Source organism: Echeneis naucrates, chromosome 14 (assembly GCF_900963305.1).
Source record: "Echeneis naucrates chromosome 14, fEcheNa1.1, whole genome shotgun sequence".
NCBI classification, from domain to species: domain Eukaryota; kingdom Metazoa; phylum Chordata; class Actinopteri; order Carangiformes; family Echeneidae; genus Echeneis; species Echeneis naucrates.
Genome location: NC_042524.1, coordinates 21313069 through 21325921, shown reverse-complemented (window position 1 = coordinate 21325921; position 12853 = coordinate 21313069). Strand labels below are relative to the sequence as shown.

Genomic DNA, 12853 nt, shown 5'->3' with positions numbered 1-12853 from the left:
GCTGAAGCCTTCTTAGATTGCTGCTTTGACAGGCACCAGTGGCCTTCAGGCCACAGCTCCCTGCAATGGCCCACTCAGACCCCATATACCTAGCCTCTCCCAGGATGTGCATCATAATGATAAAGACTTCAAGGCGCTTTTCTTCTAAACAGTTAAAATGCTTTGTTCATGCTTTGGTCATGGTGACTTTTGTACAGGGAGCCAAACATACTAGAAAAAAAAATATCATGAACATCAGATCAGACCAATTATCAGGCATTTAGTGCTTACTGAAAATGATAGACTTGATATACTTACTGTTCTTTCTTGGCTCCTCTCCACTGTTACGACCGTGTGGTCTTTAAACCTCAGATACACTGTATCCTCCAAGGAAGGGATCCTTTTAGCTGTGAAATACATACACAACAGATGCTCCTGATGCGCACAACATACAGTTTATAGCGCACTATATATTTTGGAACTAAGAAGTGATTACAAACTGGCTCACATGGTGCAAGGGGCTGCAGACTGTATGGTGGCAGTCGGTTCATGATAAAGTCTCTCTTCAAGTGAGTGGAGTGGACTTCCAGCTTCCCTGCTTCCACTTCATGAGCCAGGCATCTGAGCATAGTGGCCAGCCACCTGCTAGTGTTGAAGCCATCACTGTCACCCTGCACATAAAAACTATTGTGACTGCTGGAGCCTAAGGATGTGAATAAATACTGCTCTATGTTCTGATGAGGTCTTTATATGTGCCACCACAAACAACTGCCATGAATGCATATAGCTATCACGTTTTGGGTAGCATTCAGCTTGTCTTGCCCAACTGCACCAATATTATTGTTGCTGTTCCACCTCACTTGCCGTCATTTGAATGTCTCCCTTTTCAGGCAAAAAGTCACAGCAGCCAACATATGAATGAACTTCCCATGGGAACACCATCAAGACTGGGTTTTCCCTGTCATCTGTCATTGTCACTAAAGTTTTACGTCAAAGCAAAAGGTGACTCCTTATAAACATTGCTGTTTACATCATAAATCCATATGTTCACTCATAGGGTTGATGCCTACATTATGCATTTGAATTACTGCTGAAATATAGAGGTTTTCATGGTTACACACAATTACTATTCTTGTTCATAGCAGGTACAATGTTCATTGTCTTGATATCTATGCTGCATACGTCCTCCCAGAAACTTAAAGATATATAAAATCTGCCCACCCCACAGTCATTCACAGTCAACAATATTCTTACCAACAAGAGTCTTCTGGGGATGCCCTCTCTCAAGCTGATGTCAGTTCTGCTTCTGTCATACAGAAAGCCAGGAAATGCGTCCAACAGCAGATCTCCCCATGACCTTACAGGTGAGAAAACATAGGACAGGTGAGAGGATAGAGAAAAGTGCTATTGGATGTTAATGGCTATAGCACAGAGGGCAAGTGAGAGAATAGAGTAGAGTATAGGTGGGAAGACAAAAGACTGACAAGACAGAGGAGATCAAAGGCGACAGCACAAAAGCGAATGAAGTAGAGAAGATAGGTGAAAAAATGGTGCTGCACCAGTAGCAGCCTGTCAGAGCAGCTCTTGCTCCCTATTGAGCTCCTTCCCTCTTTGAAACATTATCCTATTCCTTTTCTAGTTTTCTCAATATACTATCTTTCCCAACTCATTTTTGCACTATGGAAAACAACATTCCTACTTTGTGTTTTCTTCTACTTGTCTGTTACACCCAAACAGGTAGCTGGGTCTGCAGTTGTTCAAGGAAGATGCAAAAATGACAGCACAGAGACACGGTTAATGGAAATAATTTGGTTTGAAAATACCCTGTATTCTAATGTTGATGACCTTTTGAACTCTTTGGTGTTCAACAGGTGTGTTTTAAAGTGTTTTAAATGTGTTGGATACCATTGCTCCTGTCAGGGTTAGAATGGTTAAAAGTAGGCAAAAGGTGCCATGGAAAAAAGAAGACTTGGACAGGGCACAGAAAAAGGAATGCCGGAGAGCTGAATGGGAACGGCGCAAGTCAAAGCTTCAGATTCATTATGAGATTTATAAAGGAAAGCTATGTGTGCTGAAGTACTAATTCTCATGTCCTGTTTGCTACAGATTAACAAACCCTCCAGTTTCACTGTCTTTAGACCTAACAGCTACATCTAAGTGTAATGAGTTTGCAATATTCTTTAATGACAAAGTTCAAGGAATTAAAAATTTGATAACCTCAAATCAAAGAGGTGGTGTCCTGAAAACAACGTGGGCTACTTAGATAACTGGAAGTCTTTCTGGGGGAGACCTGGTCTGATTAGGAGAGATGGTGTCCATTCCACCATTGACGGGGCCACTCTCATATCTAGGAATATGGCCGATTTTATTAGAAATCCAAAACCGTGACAATCCCGAGTCGAGACCAGGAGGCAGAGCCGAAGTTTAACACACTCCTCTGCGCCTCAGTCAGAGTGGTCACCTGCCAAGAATAGCATAGAGTGTCTATGTTTAGGTCTATAGAAACTGTGTCTGTCGCTCAACCACCTAAATTTAGAGAAATTACTTAACCCAAATTAAACAGAAGAGGAGCTAAAAACAAAAACTTAACTGAAATCAAAACAGCCACAAATTCAATCTCAAATAACACTGCAATTAAATGTGGACTGTTGAATATCTGATCACTATCAATAAAAATCTCTACTAGTTAATGATCTCATAACTGATCATCGTATTGATTCATTTTGTACAGCAGAAAAGTGGCTGCAGCAGAATGAGTACGTTAGTATCTCAGAACTCAGAATTTCTCAGAAGTTTTCTGAATTTATATCAGTTAGTATTTAGCACAGATAAAAATCATTATACTGGGAGATTTCAATATATATGTTGATGTAGAAAGCGACAGCCTTAGTTCTGGGTTTCTTTCCCTGCTAGACTCAATTGGCTTTTCCAAGCATGTGAATGAACCCACTACCAGTACTACAATCATATCCTTGATCTTATTCTAACATATGGCATTGAAATTGACAAGCTAACAATTTTTCCTCAAAACTCTCTCCTGACTTACCATTACCTTATTACATTTGAGCTTACTTTAATGGGCTGCATAGCAGTGAGGAATAAATTTAGCTATAGAAGATGTTGTGGCTAAATTTAAAGAGAACATTTGGTCATCATTCCCAACAATGCCATATCTAAATTCAAATGAGGATTTCTCCCATACACAGGTTGATGACCTTGTGATTAGCACTAGGGCCACACTGTGTTCAAATTGTGACAGTGCCGGCCCTCTCAAAAAGAAAATAATCAAACAGAGGAGGTTGGCTCCCTGGCACAGTTCCCAAATCCGTGCCTTAAAGCAGACATCAAGGAAATTAGAAAGAAACTGGCGTTCCAATAAGTCGGAAGAGTCTCACAGAGCCTGGAAAGATAGCTTAAAAACATATTTAAAAAACTCTCAGCAGTGCTAGAAGTTCATATTACTCAGCACTAATAGAAGAAAACAAGAACAACCCCAGGTTTCTCTTCAGCACTGTAGCCAGGCTGACAGTGAGCCATAGCTCAGTTGAAACAGTGATCCCCTGAGCTCGAAGCAGCGACGATTTCATTGACTTTTTTAAAGATAAAATTCTCCCAATCAGAGAAAGAATTCATCAGCTCTTACCTACATTAGACAATAATCTCCTACTTAATACAGGAACTCCTGAATCAACTGCAATGCCTCTTTTACATCTGGAGTCATTCTCACCTCTGAATCTCTTGGAGCTAGCTTCTATAGTTTCATCATCCAGACCATCAACCTGTCTATTAGACCCAGTACCAACTAGCCTCTTTCCAGAGATTTTTTATATAACTGAGCCATTCATTCAAGATCTGATTTATCTTTGGGTTATGTACCTCAGGCTCTTAAGACCTGTCATCAGGGCAGTCATCAAACCCCAGCTTAAAAAGTCTAATCTTGATTCAGATGTTTTGGCAAACTATAGACCCATATGGAACCTTCCATTAATTTCTAAAATCATCGAGAAAGCTGTAGCAAAACTGTTACACAACCACCATCCAGGTGGTCGTGTAACGGTTTGTTTGAAGAGGTTCAGTCAGCATTTAGAGCCTATCATAGCACAGAAACAGCGCGATATTCTAATGGCTTCAGACAATGGATCAGCCTCCATACTTCTCCCTTTAGAGCTGCATTTGACACAACAGATCATAATATTTTACTACACAGACTGGAACATGAAATTGGGATTAAAGGAACTGCACTAAGGTGGTTCAAATCCTATTTATCAGACAGACATCAGTTTGTTCATGTAAACAACAGCTCCTCATACACTGTAGTCAGTTATGGAGTCCCACAGGGTTTGGTACTTGGACCAATTCTCTTTACGCTTTATCTGCTTCCTCTAGGCAACATTGTCAGGAAACACAGCATCAACTTCCACTGTTATGCAGACGACGCTCAGCTGCACTTATCAATGAAGCCAAATGAAGTCAGTCAGATAGTCAGACTGCAGAACACAAAAGACCGAAAATTTTCTCAACTCTGACAAAAGTGAAGCTATTGTACTTGGCCCTAAGCACCTCAGAGAAACGATATCTATTCATCTAATTAGTCTGGACGGCATTACTTTGGCTTCCAGCTCCACTGTAAGAAACCTTGGAGTAACCTTTGACCAGGACATGTCCTTTGTCCCTCACATAAAACAAGTCAGTAGGGCAGCTTTCTTCCACCTGAGAAACATTAGGAAAATCAGAAACATCCTCTCTCAGGATGATGGAGAAAAACTAGTCCATGCATTTGTCACTTCTAGACTGGACTACTGTAACTCATTACTATCTGGATGTCCAACCAAATCTCTGAAAGGCCTTTAGTTGATTGCTGACTGCTGCACGAATGTCTGCCAGTCAGTCTCTCTCTCTCTCTCTCATTTACTAACCATGTATTCCCTCTATCTCTCCCAGCTCCTTTCCTCTCTCTCCCTGACCTCATCCTTCTTAAAAAAACAAACAAACAAACCAAAAAAAAAAAAAAAAACCAAAAAAAAAAAAAAACACAGTTTCACCCAGTTCTATGCATTTATACTGGATTTACTAGAACAGTTCTCTCCTCCTGTTCATCCTTATAGGAAATGTAAGAACGCTTGCCAACAAGATCGAGTCAAGTTTTTCAGTGCTGATCCCTCTGATGGAATACTGGTCAAGTAGCATCATGGTTGTATTGTAATGGTACTATTTTATGCAGTTAAGCGCAAGCATACGTAAGTGATGTTCACAGGTAGTGATACGCAGTAAGAGACTGGGAGTATTATTCCTACGCAACAGAAGTAGCTCAGGTACAGTTCAGTGAGTCTCAGTCCAGTGTTATGTTATGAGTGAATAAAGTCAACTAAGATAGACACTGCGTCCTGACGATATTTCTACATAACACTACAATGGTGTTTACAGAGACCTGGCTGACTACTCAAACTCCGGACACAGTTATAACACTGGATGGCTTCAACTTGACTTGGGCGGATAGGACAAGGGAGAGAAGTAAGAGTAATGGAGGCGGGCTGGCAGTGTTTTTAAATGTCAGATGGTGTAACTCTGGGTACATCACTGTTAAAAGAAAAACTCTGGAACAAGGGCAGAGTTAGCATCAGGCCAAACGACCAGCCTCAGGCATTCTCACGTTACTGCAATAGCCATCTATACCCTCCCAGGAGATTGAGGCCTTTTAGATTGACTGGGGCAATTTTGAGGACCTATGCTATTGTGGTGGCAACTGCCATCTTCTATGGAGTTGTCTGCTCGGGCGGCAGCATCTCATTGGCAGACTGACAGAGACTTAAACTGATTAAGAAGGCCACCTCTGTCCTTTCCATTTTCACCCGCAGGAGGTGGTGGGTGAGAGAAAGACAAAAGCTAGGCTTTCATCCTCTTGTTTAATGACACTCTGACAGCAATAAGGAGCACCTTCAGTGAGAAGGTGCTCCACACAAAGTGTGTGAAGAAAAGATGTGCAACTGCGTAGTTGGTTTTCTGCAACACCTGCTGGTCCCATATTTCATGAATTCTGTTCCTGCCTACACCCCCCGCCCCCCCCCCCCCCCAAACGCCTCTCTCTCTCTCTCTAACCGGTCGAGGCAGATGGCCCCCCAGCTGCAGTGAGCATCTCAAAGCATGCTTCCACTGGAGGTCAGGACTTTTTTTTGGACTGTGTGTTGGGTGATTCCACACAAGCAGAAACTAAACAGAAACTAAAGCTGCCTCTTTGCCAACACACTCACTACTTCTGTGTAGACACAGCTTTCTTACATTCTCTGATAGGTGCTTAAAGTCAGGTGGGTTGAGTGGTTCACTCCAGCTGGTGTGCTGGCTTGATGGATGGTTCCTCTTGGAAAGTACAGAAGATCTCCAGCCTGTAGAAAGACAGGATGACCCACTCATGTAGAAAACAGGAAATAAAACTGTCTTTTAAAAGAAATATATACTCTCACTAAGTTGAATTGGATTAAGTCTTCTCTCCACTCCTCTCTCTATGCTTTAAAGTGAGCACGTGTTTTATTTGAAGGGTGCAGTTTAACAACAGAAACTATACTGTCCTAAAGGAGGACAATGAAAAGCAACTCAGTTTCAACAAATGCAAATTTTGACCTTGATGAGGAATTTTTTTATTGCAACGTTGTTGTTCTATGTTGCACACATTCTATTCGTCTACACACCCACTTATACAGTAGCCTGACTATGTTCTTCCTCACACACAGTCTGAGACCACTCTAAAATTACAAATGAGGGAGAAAGAGATTACTTTGTGGATAGATGGACAGATGGAAAAAAAGATGGGTAGGTGGAAGAATGGGAGGGGGCTGGTTGGGTACATGGATGGAGAAAATGATCGGTAAATGGATAGATGGGCAAATGGGTAGCTGAATGGATGAATAAACAGATAAATTGATGGATGGAGAGAGAAGGATGGGTGCATGGATGTATGGATAAGGGAATCTTTGGTAAATGTATGGCAAGTAAGATAGGTAAATGGATAAATAGGTGATGAATGGAGAAAAGAGTGGGTAGGTGGAAAGATTAAGAGAGACAGATGAAGAGAAGAGTGTGTGAAAAGATAGTTGGTAGATGAATGAATTCATGAGCGTCTCATACCTTCAGCAGAAGGTCATGAGTTGGGCTGCCAAGCCTATCCACTGCTTCCACGCTATACTCGGCTGCCAACGGAACAGTGGGACTGTAGAGATGCCACTGTTTCTGCCCCTCCAGCTGCAGAATAAATACCTCAAAAAATAGCAATGAAGATGATTAGCATAAGGAAAAGTACCCTGAGAGCTCCAAGTCCATACTTGCCATCTGCTGGTTATCATTTCCATTTTAAACTCCACATATTCAGGTTATCTAATAGATATGGGTGGTGAGGAGCACCACCGTCACCAAATTTCTATTATATTCAAAACATGCTTCACATTGTTTTATGACGAAATCGGACAGAATGCAAGTGCTTACTGACTACGCCACAGATGATAGAGCCTGGGTGACTACCTGATGAATTTAGGGTTGTGAAGTCCAATCAGTGACTATTTGGATTTATGACTAAATGGTTGATTTACTGACTGACCGACAAAGACTGAATAACCTTTTAATAAGCCTCATGTTTGTAACTCTCTCTCTCATATGCGCATGCCATTATAATATTGTACCAAATTTTCTCAAGTAGCACTCAAAAACTGCTAGGCAAACTGAGATTTTAAAAACAAAAAGTCATACACACCAAGTTTTCAGTTGATTAGATACTAGGGGTGGGAATCACCAGAGGTCTTGCCATATAATATTACCACGATACTTAAGACGCAACATGATATTATTGCGATTTTTTATACATTGCAATATGGTGAGTTTCGCACTACGACTTATTGTGATATAATGTGATTTCTTACGTTTTTTCAACTGCAAAATATACCGCATCTGTTTTAGATATAACAATTAAGTTAAGTCTGTTAATGTCACTTCAATCACTTTTATTGTGAAAAAATTATGGTCATAAAAACCTGTCAGAAATGTTGACAAACATTGTTTTCATTACAGTCTACAAAGTCCAATTTAACTGAATGTATGTACATTTGTGAACTATTGCACTATCATGGGTATTTTGAACAATGTCACTTATGCAAAATGTTATGCAGCTTACTGATGAATTTTAAAGAAAATTACTGCTAACTTTAATAAAATAAAATGTTTGTTGGTAGCCTAAAAAAACATGCTTGTGCTATGACAAATAGAACTGTACTAGTAAGTGACCGACTGTGTTATTTTCTTAGCTCATTAGGAACTGTGAGGCAGTTTTGTCATGCCAAGTGTGTCCAGTGTTGGTTGATTTTTCAGTGGAGCTGGTTTACTGCTATCTTGGCTGTCCTTGGTTAGTGCTGCTAGCTCTGGGTGGTGACATGTTAAATGAGCCCTTAGGTTCGTAGTATTCGTAGTATGAGAATTTTATTTTCATATGTAAGCCCTTGCAGAGCATACTTGTCATATCCATGTTCTTCTTTCCTTCTTGTTCATAAAAGCCAAAATATGTCTTTCTCCTTCAGATCCATTTTGTGATTTATAGAGAAAACACCCCACTCATCCTGATCTCTTCTGCAGACTGTCTGTCCTTCTGATCAGAAAAAAATGCAGAAGCACCACTGAGTGGACTGAAACGGAAACTACATTTCACTAAAAAAGTTTATATTTATATTAATTATGATGAAAATATTGATACTTGCCATCCAAGTATCGATACAGTTCTGCAAAATACTGTGATACTATACTTTACGATAGTATACTCCATTTTTCCCCCACACCCCTATTAGATACACCTGACTAAGTCCAGCAATGAGTTCTGTTTCATGCAGACTAAAATGTCCAAATTCTGTTTGAATGATTGAAATGGGTTGAAGAGGTTAAGAAAGGCAAAAGTGGAATGCAGAGTGGAATTTACGAAACACCAACATTCCTGAGCATGGAGATGAATAAACACCATCACTGACTACAGCAAAAAGAAAAGGCTGCCATCAATGGGTGAAACTCAACCAGTTCTCCAACAGGTGTGACACAGCAGCCAAACCAACCCAATGTCTTTCTACCTTCACTGCTGCTACCTCATCGCCCCATCTGTGTGCATACTGCTGCAGCTACATCCCCTCTGTCTTCTGTACCTCCTCCACAATCTGTCACTGTAACAGGGGTGAGATTGGAACTTGGGAAACTGTGTCCTTCGAAGGTAGCTGGCCCAGATGGTGCGTGTCCAAGGCTGCTTAAAGACTGCACTACCCAACTATGTGGATCTCTGAAGAGGATCTTCCACCTGATACTACAATTGGCGTGGGTGCAGCTTTCTGTAAAACATCTTGCATTGTACGAAAAATAAAATGTCCGGCTAGAAAGCTACAAACCACTGGCCCTTATGTCACATCAGAAAACTCTAGAGGGGCTGTCTTCTATACCTACTGAAACTTGAGATCAAAGACCCACTTGACCCATGCATAAAAAAGAATCAATTGGAGAGGATGATGCTGTCCTCTACATGCTCCACTGTGCCCTCTCCCATCTGGAAGAACCTGGCACTTGTATGAAAATTATGCTCTTTGATTTTTCAAGGGCATTCAATACCATCTGACCCATTATTCTCAGAGACAAGCTAAAGGGGACAGGACTTGACCCCTGACTTGTTTCCTGGATCACAGATTACCTGAGAGAAAGGCCAAAGTTTGTCACATTGGGAAACTACATCCCAGGCACAGTAATGAGCAGCTTGGGGGCTCTTCAAAGGACTGTACTGACTCCATTCCTGTTCACACTGTGTACAGCAGCTTTCAAGTACAACTATGAGTCTTGCCACATCCAGAAATACTCGTATGATAATGGTATTGTGGTGTATCTCAGGGATGGACAGGAATCTGAATACAAGGCTTTGATAAAAAGCCTTCAGTGTCTACTATTAAACACATCAAAGGCAGCCAGTGAACATTTTTGAATTGGATATTAGGTGGTGCCAACCTACAAATATCTGAGTATGCATAGACAAGCAGTTTGGAGCATTCCTACTCTATGTGTGTGTCAGCATAGCCTGGCGTGGCTGTAACTCTATTCCAGCTGCATGATTTGCCCGGCATGGTGACATTCCCATTATCATTATCCCTGTTGGTGTTGTCTGTCAAAACATTGATGAAATGAATTCTCGACCATGTCTTATATTTCTATCGAGGAAAAGTTATTTTGCGATAATTATCGTTATGGTTTTATTGTCCAACCCTACATTCAATGATTATTTTATATTTTATGTAATGATTTTATCTGCCTTCTTGTATTTTTTGTATCTGTAAAGCACTTTGAATTACCCTGTGTATGAATTGTGCTCTATAAACAAACCTTGATTCCCGCTGTCAAACTACAACTCCTTAACTATTACAAGATAAACTACCAAACAGCAGAATTTCCCTATAGGGATTAATAAAGTAGTTGTGATTCAGATTCATTGGTGTTCCTTGTAAACTGACTGTAAAAAACAACTTTCCTAAAGTTATCCACATTTTGTGGAGTGACAGTGTGACTGACTGCTGTACCTCTACATCGTCATAGTGCACTGGAAGGCCCTGGGACTCCTGAGGTGTTATGTAGACATTAGATCCCACCAAAGCTCCAAAAAAGCACTCCAGCTTCTCCTGGATTCGCCACAGTTCATCCTGATGACACACAAGAAAGCAGAATGAGCTGCTGCTGACAAACCAATCCAAGTGATCTGATCTGAGATCTGTGATTAAAACTAAACCAAAGAAAACATTGGCAAATCTTTGCTACATGTCAATTTGACTGTATCAATCACTTGTAAAATATGAAAATATGACAGTAAGAAATGGGGAAAAATATATTCCATTTTTAGTGGGGGTTTAATCTGATTCCGCATCTGGTTCATCTAAATATTTCTATCACAAAAACAGGCACATGGGTGTATTTAGGATAGCCCCTGACACATTGTCTCAATGCTTTATCAAAATGTTTTCAATTTAGCATATGAAATGATCAAAAGTAGTGAGGCTGGACATTCACTGGCAGGTGAAGTCAGGACGTTTAGTCCAAAATGTGTGGAAGTTGGCTGCCTCATAATATTTTTGACAGTCATGGAGAAGTAAAAAAATTAAGTTAATTTTCTCTGACTGCCATCTAACACATTTGTCTAAATTTGTTGCAAGAGGACAGTGTTCCCTTTCTTGTTACACTGTCATGGTTATGGACACACAAAGTGCACTGAAGGGAAGAGGTTCCCATTGGCGTGATGTTGCTGAGTGCGGGGGTAAACTGTTGGAACATGGTACTGATCACAGCGACTTGCCCCTTTGATCAGACTCACTCGCTAGTCACTGGGCTTCCGTAAATATAATGTGTGTACATCCACCAAACATCTCATTACTTCATGCTGTGTTGGAACCAGCAGAAACTTGATGAGATTAATCACATATTAAGTTTCTGCTGGTGCACAAAGCCTTTGATTGGCAGCGTTTGCATCAAATGTTCACAGTATGGTGCTAGACTGCAGTGTTTAAATAGTGTCACTGATAAACTCATGCACTCACCTTGAACCTCTGGGGCTGATGGACCTGGATGGTGGCCTTGTTTTGAACCAGGTACTTATTCAGGACACTGCTCTTGACTTTCCCTTCCTTGTTAAGCACTTTTTTCTGGCCGTTGCTACAGCACACAATATTGATGTCCCTGTAGAACCTCAGAGCCTGAGAGCACAAGTTTGGCAGGTCTGACAGCTGGAACAAAGACTGGTAGTATGAGGCCATGCTACAGTCAAACCTCTGAAGGTGGAGGGGTTTCTTTTCCCAGTATTCCCTGAAGAACTGCTCTACTCCCATAGGCTGGATGAGACTCTCAAACAAGTGGCTTGGGCTGTGGAAGGACAGTGGGGCTTCTGCCCTGTTGGTCTTTTTGGGAGAAGGCTGCGTAGCATCACCACTCCGTCTCTTCACAGTCCTTGTTCTGCTTTTCTTTGGCATTCTACGGAAAAACAACGTTGCCAGTAATATGAAGCTAAAACGAATTAAGGCTAAATCTCGAGTATTACTAACATGCCACCCCACGAGAAATCTGTAATGGACATCAAGCTCCTTTAACGAAGTCCGCCAGCCTCTCCTTGAAGAACTGTGGTCAAGGCCTCTGTACTGTTACACAGAGACCAGTTAACCGGCTTCAGACCCCGTTTAAAGTTTTTGCTATGGCATTTTATATATATATGTTGTTTATACAGTATAAAAGGAAAGACTATTGACTCACCGTGTCGTTTTGTTGTTTATGTAATTCTAAAGTCTTGGCCCACGTGAACCTAGTTGCGCTTCCTTAAATCAGACCGACAGGAAACTCGTACTGTCTCGGTCAAAACCTGATTGAGCAGAACGAGGCCGAATCAACTTACTCAAATCACCACCCAGGGGCGGGGTGGAGTAGTGATGGGAATTCCGGCTCTGTTTAGAGAGCCAGATGTTTTGGCATGGCTCACTATAAAGAGCCATGGCTCTTTCGGCTATCAAGGGGCTTTTCAGATTGTATTGCTTAATTAATTTAGTACCATAAATTCTAAATAATAATGCAAAATTAATTATTACATGTAAAAAACATATTTATTACACAACACGTATTAAATCAACAACATGGAGAGGGTGCTACAAAAAATAAATATGTATAAATAAGTACAGAGGCAAAGACCCTTCTCAATTAGACAAAAGGTCCAATCGCTGATAGTATACTTATTTATTCATCAACTTTTAACTATTTGGTGTGAAAACAATAAATCCGAAAAGAACAAAATAAAAACAATAACACAATAACAATAAATAAAAATTTGTAAAACAAAAAGAAAAACAGG

At 40.8% G+C, this 12853-nt stretch overlaps 1 protein-coding gene across 3 annotated transcripts in view; it reads right to left on the bottom strand.

Annotated features, from left to right (window-relative positions):
- Nucleotides 1-12373, bottom strand: part of riox2 (ribosomal oxygenase 2) — a 17132-nt gene extending 4759 nt beyond the window's left edge. For all 3 annotated transcript variants that reach the window (XM_029519429.1, XM_029519430.1, XM_029519431.1), the window contains exons 1-8: nucleotides 12265-12373; nucleotides 11559-11988; nucleotides 10551-10670; nucleotides 7099-7227; nucleotides 6256-6359; nucleotides 1234-1336; nucleotides 488-650; nucleotides 298-386 (exon numbers count right to left, since the gene is read on the bottom strand). In XM_029519429.1, coding sequence (XP_029375289.1) covers nucleotides 298-386; nucleotides 488-650; nucleotides 1234-1336; nucleotides 6256-6359; nucleotides 7099-7227; nucleotides 10551-10670; nucleotides 11559-11987 — 1137 coding nt within the window. In that variant the 5' untranslated portion in view covers nucleotide 11988; nucleotides 12265-12373. The remainder of the gene's footprint in view (nucleotides 1-297; nucleotides 387-487; nucleotides 651-1233; nucleotides 1337-6255; nucleotides 6360-7098; nucleotides 7228-10550; nucleotides 10671-11558; nucleotides 11989-12264) is intronic.
- Nucleotides 12374-12853: the final 480 nt, after the last annotated feature.